Source organism: Limulus polyphemus, unplaced genomic scaffold (genome assembly GCF_000517525.1).
Source record: "Limulus polyphemus unplaced genomic scaffold, Limulus_polyphemus-2.1.2 Scaffold414, whole genome shotgun sequence".
NCBI classification, from domain to species: Eukaryota; Metazoa; Arthropoda; class Merostomata; order Xiphosura; family Limulidae; genus Limulus; species Limulus polyphemus.
The window spans coordinates 137917-145925 of NW_013666024.1; the positions used below are offsets into that span (position 1 = coordinate 137917).

Consider the following 8009-nt stretch of genomic DNA (forward strand, 5'->3'; position numbering starts at 1 on the left):
AACCCGCGACCCTCAGATTGCGAGTCGAGCGCTCTAACCACCTGGCCATGCCAGGCCAGCAAAGGAAGAGAAAGATAAATGAAGAAATCTGAAATGATTTTACTGGATCTTATTTTTCACAGTCAGAGGTAAAAATCTGCGATACTGAAGAAAGTAAACAAGCAGTGCAAGTAGAAAATCATTATACTAACGAAGGAAGTGAAAAACATACAAAGAAAAATAATGACAAAATTAATAAAAAAAGTGAAGGACATTAAAGGATTTAAAATAATGTTTTAATTCAAACGGTGGTGGTTTGGGGAACAATAATATATATATATTAAACAGTAAGCTGTCCATTGGAATACCTGAGCTATGCCCACCGCAAGGATTTAGCTCCAAACTTTCTATAAGTTCTCGAGCTTATCACTGAGCCACCGAAGAGTAATACGGTTAAGAAAAATATTTAAATGAATAATAACACTATTAAATAGAATTTACTAATGTATATTCAGCATAACTTTAATAAGGGAAAGATATGACAAAACGCTAGAAAGAAAAAAAACCTCTGTAAAATTGTCACTAATCTCCCTCATTTTATGGAATTTTACAGTGTCATAATATGAAAGCTAAAAATTGTTCCTTTGTTTGGTTTCCATTTACAGACTCGTTGTTGAAGCTGGCATTTCGTCTATTACATATTCCATTAGTTTCTTCTTAATCATTCCATCATGGGTAATATTTTAAAATAAGATAAATTGGAAAACTCTAACATATTAGTAGATAATCGTATTTCTTCTAAATATAAATTGTGTGATTTTCTCACATTTTGAACAATAAAGTAATATTTGTGCATTGAATTATTTTTTCTTTTAACATGCACTTTAGAAAACGTTGCGGTAGCCGGTGGAAAGATGACTCTACCCTGCAATATTACTCCCATATCATCAGATGACAGAGCCGTTTTGGTCCTCTGGTATAAAGACGACTTTTCTAAGCCAGTTTATAGTTTAGATTCGAGAAAAGGAGAGATATCTCAGGCACGACATGCCACAAGTGAGACCTTTACTGGACGAGCCTATTTCAGTACAGTCGACAGGCCAGCAGTTCTTGTGTTGGAGCCTTTGGTGCCAGAGGATGAGGGCCGCTATCGATGTAGAGTAGACTTTGAGCGGGAGAGAACAAGACATAGCGAATTTTATCTTGTGGTGATTGGTTGGTAGCTGAATTGTATTTCTTTCAATCGTTTGTACTTGGATACAATCGTATGTTCTTCATTTTGCTATTGACCGCAATTAATGAGATTCCTAATTTAAGCAAGGACAGTTTAACATAAGAAATAACTAAAGCTGATTAAACAGTTTTTATTAGTTAGAAAAGAAACTGAACACAAAATTCATGAGGTCATTGTTTAGGTAAATCAAGTAGCAAAAATTAACATTAATTTTATCTGTACTTGTACTGGAATTAAAACAAGTTAAGTGTCATCTCCACAGAAGTTTTTAATATGATATAAGCAAAAGCTAAGACTTCCTCCTAATATCAAAACCAACTCTAACTATTGTCAGGAATGCCTATAGCATCAATAAAATAATTACTTATACTAAAGATTATTGAATAAAAATTTACTAAATGTTACGAAACAGAAACATATCTTGTTTTACTCAGTAACCGTAAGAGATAAACACAGAATAAAAAAACAAAACAGTAAAGAATAAAATATTTGTTTAACTTCATAATGTTTATCCTCTCATTTGCTTTTGCTGACGAAAAATTATCACACTTTGAGTATTCGTATTATAGGATTTTTATTTGTTACTTCAAAACTGTTTAGTTAGTTTATATCCTGAACAGGAAATTAACTGTTCAAAAAGATGTATGTGTGGCTCTAACTAAAATGTATTATTAAGAATAATAGTCATGAGCACAAGAGGATACATATATACACAAACTACAAAAATGTTGCCTAAGGTAAACTTTTTTGGGGTGCTCTAAGTTTTTACTATATTCCTTATATCTGTGTTTTTGTTTGCTGCTATTCTTTTAATACTTTAGTACGTTCACTTTTAACTCTCAGAAGCATACCTTTTCTTTACAATCATTTACTAGATATTTTCATTAAGATAAGTACTTATTATATTTATTAACTTAATTACTGTTTACTGTGTAATTCTCCCGAGCTTAAAAGTAACGTGCTAATAATTGAAAACTTTGTGTCTTGATGGTAATAACATTTTTTGCTTAATTAATCAAAATGTATGACGAAAATTGTTTCGTTAAGAACAAAAGTATTATTCGGTAGTATAACATTAAAGATACTTTTTTTTCTGCCTCAGTGCCTCCTAAAAGGCTTGTGATTACGGACGAACGAGGTGATACAGTTCAGAGTCTAATAGGTCCTTATAACGAGGGAGATCGTCTCACGTTGACATGCCATGTTGAAGGAGGTACGGAGAACTAATCTATATGACATTATAGCTGAAACTTAATAGTTTGAATTATTGATTGCAATCTTCTGAAGGCTGATGAAAAGAAAACTCTCGACACTACTCTGATGTCACAAGGACGAAAAATTATCTTGGTTCGCAAAATTTAATGAATTGTATTATCACATAATCAAGAATTGATCAGATGAAGTAAGAATTTCCAAGCGATTGTTTATTTGCTAAAAATAAGGTTGTTACACCGGTGGCTCAACTTGAGAGCTTATGAAACTAAAATCCTGGGTTCGATCCTTGTAATGGGCACGAAATAGATAGTTCACCGTGCAGCTTTCTGTTTAACAACATATAAGCAAACAATTATGATAAAAAAAACACTTCTCATTTATCTCTACATAAACATTCGTTATCTAACATTTATTGTTTCTTAACTGGGAATATTTTCTTCTGACTCGTCATGACATTGCTTGGTTAAAGGTTAATATTAAATATGTAGTTAAAAAAAAGAGGAAACACCATTTAATGTTGGGTTTAATATAGGAATGGTTATTGGATTACATTATAACTAATATATCACGTACAAATATGTAGTTTAAAACTAATAATACATTTACAAAAGCAATAGTTTTCTAGGCATTGTTATGGTAAGCAATCGTGCAGCAATTCAGCATACATGGATTATAAATAATCAGCTTTTTGAATACCCATTAAATCCAGTTTTTGCCTTTTTCAGCCCATTGGAAATACGTTGGTGTCATTTGGTTGAAAACATTGTGCTCAGTGTTGTGTTATGTATCAAACTAACTTCGTAATAGTGATGTCTTATGACAATGTTTTTGTTGATTATCCAAGAGGTTCTATTTATGGTTTGTGCGTAAGTTTACAAATTAGTGATCAGATAAACAGAGTAGATATCTTTAATGATCTAAGCATGTTTAATTGTTTGATTTATCGAGTCTTACCTCGTTAATTTAGTGATGTATTTTAATATCAAAAGTATGGTATATAAACACTACATAAGTATGCATGTGTGAGATGAAATTATAATAGAAATTCATCAGATATATAACTTAAACAAATCAAGAATGTGCACATCAACTGTTTAAATTTAAAGAGGGACAAAGCCCGTCTATTCAAAACTCACTTGCAAGAATATGACATGATATTTTGAGATAAATCTGCTTGTAAAAGTGACATGAATGAGTTAATTTGATACTGGTCAATTTTTTTGTGCGTGTAAGAAACATCTTTATCTAGATAAATCGAAAATTGATAAACCAAATAATGTAAATGTTTTATCAAGAATTCTTGGAATTACGACTTCTAAGAAATACAATATTATTAAATAAAGGTGGGGAAAAATGGGGGAATATACGGTTTCTTTGTTCTTGTCTATTGTCACGAAGCGTTTTCTTTTGAGCTACCTCAGCTGGCTAACGTGATATTGATACTATGAAACTGAATTAATGATAAGGCTAACATTTTACAAATTCTACGCTTATTGGCTAGTTGCATATGAATGATTAAAAAGTAAATGTAGTTGTAATCATGCAGGAGGAAGACAAGACCCATTGTACAACTATTAAGTAAACTATTAATCTACATGGGTACAGGGATAATCTGTTTTTTTTTTTATCTTTGAGATGCGAATGAACGTGGCTTTAAAATATTAACTCCTTATCTGATTGAATAAATTTCTATAAATACGTTAAAGTTTAATTCTTGAATTAGAAAAGTTGGTGCAGGCAGTGAGGAATATAAAATAATGGAGAACCACAGCCGTTGACCATCATACACGAATATGACACCATGATTGATTGATTGAAAAATTTGATTGATGTTTAAATATAGTTATGCAGGCGATTTTTTGTGTGGAAAAAATATGATATTTAAGATTCAGCACGCAACCTAAATTTGTTACTAACGTGGCATTAGCATGTTGTTTTGTCAGGTACACCTACACCATCGGTCACCTGGTGGCGAGAGTCTGTATTATTGGATGAAACTTACGATACAACAATTTTCGGTGAAGTTCGAAACAAGCTACAGATCGAACAGCTTCGGAGACATGACCTTATGGCGACGTTCACGTGTCAGGCCTCTAACAACAACATTTCTCTTCCTATAACTTCAACCGTTACGATAGACATGAATTGTGAGTACCAATCCGTTTAACAAAAATAATTAGTGTTACCGCTATTATTAGCGGACATTTTTTCAAAAATAATGAACGTATAAATGTTACCGTTATTATTAGTGGACACTCTTTCAAAATTAATAACGTATAAGTGTTACCGTTATTATTAGCGGACAATTTTTTCAAAAATAATTAATGTATAAGTGTTTCCATTATTATTAGCGGACATTTTTTTCAAAAATAATTAACGTATAAGTGTTACCATTATCATTAGCGGACATTTTTTTCAAAAATAATTAACGTATAAGTGTTACCATTATTATTAGCGGACAATTTTTTTCAAAAATAATTAATGTATAAGTGTTACCGTTATTATTAGTGGACACTCTTTCAAAATTATAAGTGTTACCATTATTATTAGCGGACATTTTTTCAAAAATAATTAACGTATAAGTGTTACCGTTATTATTAGCGGACATTTTTTTCAAAAATAATTAACGTATAAGTGTTACCGTTATTATTAGCGGACATTTTTTCAAAAATAATTAACGTATAAATGTTACCGTTATTATTAGCGGACATTTTTTCAAAAATAATTAACGTATAAGTGTTACCGTTATTATTATTGGACACTCTTTCAAAATTAATAACGTATAAGTGTTACCATTATTATTAGCGGACATGTTTTTTCAAAAATAATTAACTTATAAGTGTATAAGTTATAATTAACGGACATTTTTTCTCAGGGATATGTTTCTCAAAGGTCAAAATGTTTCCTTCCTATTACACATTTTTTATTCCTAGTTTAATTCTTACAGAGGTAATGGTATATTAATAATTATCCCTTATTATTGACACAGTAATAAATTGAACCTAAACATGCATTATCGTTTACTATGTGGTTTTATCATGAAAGTGGCATTATTCAACATCAGTACACAAATGTTACTAAAATCAAATGAGTGCGCATCATTCAGTACAAATGTGTTACCAAGAGTAATTCACTCTGTGTAACAAAAGTATTACCTAAGGTAATGTGTACGTAAATGTGTACGTTACGTAAATGTGTACTCGGATTGTCCTTGTTAGAAGAAACAAGGTCGTCAAATACTCTTTGCTAAAACTTACATGACTCCACCAAAACCGATTTTTGAGAGCTTACATCTGAGCTTGCTCTATGTCTAATTATGTAATTCACAATATAATTATTTGTTATTATTATAATGTTTCTTCTAAGAAAAGCAAGTTTAAGTTTCGAGAATTAGCTCTACTAAATGCGTAATTTCTGATGAGTAGTGTGCAACGAAATATGATACTTTGTGTTACAGACAATCTTTGAATGACGTCTCTAATGTGTTACACAGAATCTTTAAATTTTGTCTCTAATGTGTTACACACAATCTTTGAATGATATATCTAATATGTTACACACAATCTTTGAATGATGTCTCTAATGTGTTACACACAATCTTTGAATGATGTCTCTAATATGTTACACACAATATTTGAATGATGTCTCTACTATGTTACACACAATATTTGAATGATGTCTCTAATATGTTACACACAATCTTTGAGTGATGTCTCTAAATGCCTAAAACAAAGATGATTCGCATTGGAACCTTTAATATTCAATATTCATTCTTCTGATATGAATTCTTTGGAGAATATTTTATTCCTATATTCATTTAAATTGAACAATTTATTTCTAATAGCGGAACATACAACAACCACTTCTACGGCATGACTGCAACTGTCTGTATCTTTTAAGATAGAACACTCTTCATCTAATGAACATGGAAGATATTGCAATTATAGTGCATAATTTATGATGAATTATAATTTCAATAATAGCACTGGAAGGTTAATTACGTGAAATAGTTTTTAGTAATAAACTCGATCCTTGTAAATGTTTTATACACTACAAAAAGAGTAATGTTCCACACGTTGCAATTACAAAATCGTTCAGCTACACTGAATAATTTCGATCTCGGAGAAAATAGAACTGCTCTGGGAGTAATGAAATAATACTGTTGGGATGTTGCCTGTCTTATTTCTACCCATTTCTGCGTAACTTGCAAGGTAGTGGTTGGCACTTGGCTGAACTCCAGTTTGAGCTCCAAACTCGGCCCAGTGTGGCACAATTGTTTGAGAGAATGTGTCACAAAACACGTTGTTTATTAATCACGCGTTTTTTTTTATATCTGAGTTAATTATAATGTTATCCTAACAACATTTTAACTGAGCAAAGTGAGTTCGAACGTTTACAATTCTCCAGCCTGACTGGAAGGCGAGAGATGAGGTAATTAAAGTTAAGTGTTTTATATTAAGGACGTGTAAAGATAGTTGACCAAATGGATTAAAATCCTATCTATTCAACTAACTATCTTCTTATCAGTTCTGTTCTACAGAGGCAGTGACAATAAGCTGGTTCGCAAACTTTTTTAAAGGGTCTGACAATTATAGAATTTCTGAGAATGAAACTTAAACACATCGGTTTATTGAGCCGTTTTAACACACACAAAACGAAGATGTACTTTATTGAATGAAATTTTAATGATATATATAAATGTATATCACATCAGGCGTTGCACACTTTGAAACACAACCTCATTAATTTCTTGGTATGCTAATGAGAGTTATTTCAACTGTTTACAATTAAAACGAAATAACATACATGCTGGGCCACAAGTTCTCTGTGTATTTATTTGAACAGAACACGTTTAAGTGTCAAGTGAGAACATTCCGGATTAAACGTTTCCTGCTTCTCTTTGATCGTGATTATAAATTAGAAACGTAGGGTAACCTTAATGGTTCAAAACAAAAATCAACTAAAATTATGTTAGTATAATGAATACAATTACACCAGGCCATACTATGGATTGTTATCGATAATAAGATTTTAAATTGAGAGGATTAATAGATTGCCTATATTATTTAATCTTAGTCTTTGTGTTACACAATAAACACCCCTCTTCGCCATAATTTTAGTTGATTTTTACGTGTACTTTAGTATAATGAATAAAATTACACCAGGCCATACTATGGATTGTTATCGATAATAAGATTTTAAAGTGAGAGGATTATTAGATTGCCTATATTATTTAATCTTAGTCTTTGTGTTACAAAATAAACACCCCTCTTCGTGTACACGTAAAAATCAACTAAAATTATGTTAGTATAATGAATAAAATTACACCAGGCCATACTATGGATTGTTATCGATAATAAGATTTTAAATTGAGAGGATTAATAGATTGCCTATATTATTTAATCTTAGTCTTTGTGTTACACAATAAACACCCCTCTTCGTGTACACGTAAAAATCAACTAAAATTATGGATTGTTATCGATAATAAGATTTTAAATTGAGAGGATTATTAGATTGCCTATATTATTTAATCTTAGTCTTTGTGTTACACAATAAACACCCCTCTTCGTGTACACGTAAA

At 31.1% G+C, this 8009-nt stretch overlaps 1 protein-coding gene across 1 annotated transcript in view; it reads left to right on the top strand.

Annotated features, from left to right (window-relative positions):
- Positions 1–8009, top strand: part of LOC106458082 (nephrin-like) — a 103456-nt gene that overhangs the window by 51159 nt on the left and 44288 nt on the right. Inside the window, exons 2-4 of the mRNA XM_013917537.2 lie at positions 868–1194; positions 2316–2426; positions 4372–4575. Of these exons, the coding sequence (XP_013772991.2) occupies positions 868–1194; positions 2316–2426; positions 4372–4575 (642 nt within the window). The remainder of the gene's footprint in view (positions 1–867; positions 1195–2315; positions 2427–4371; positions 4576–8009) is intronic.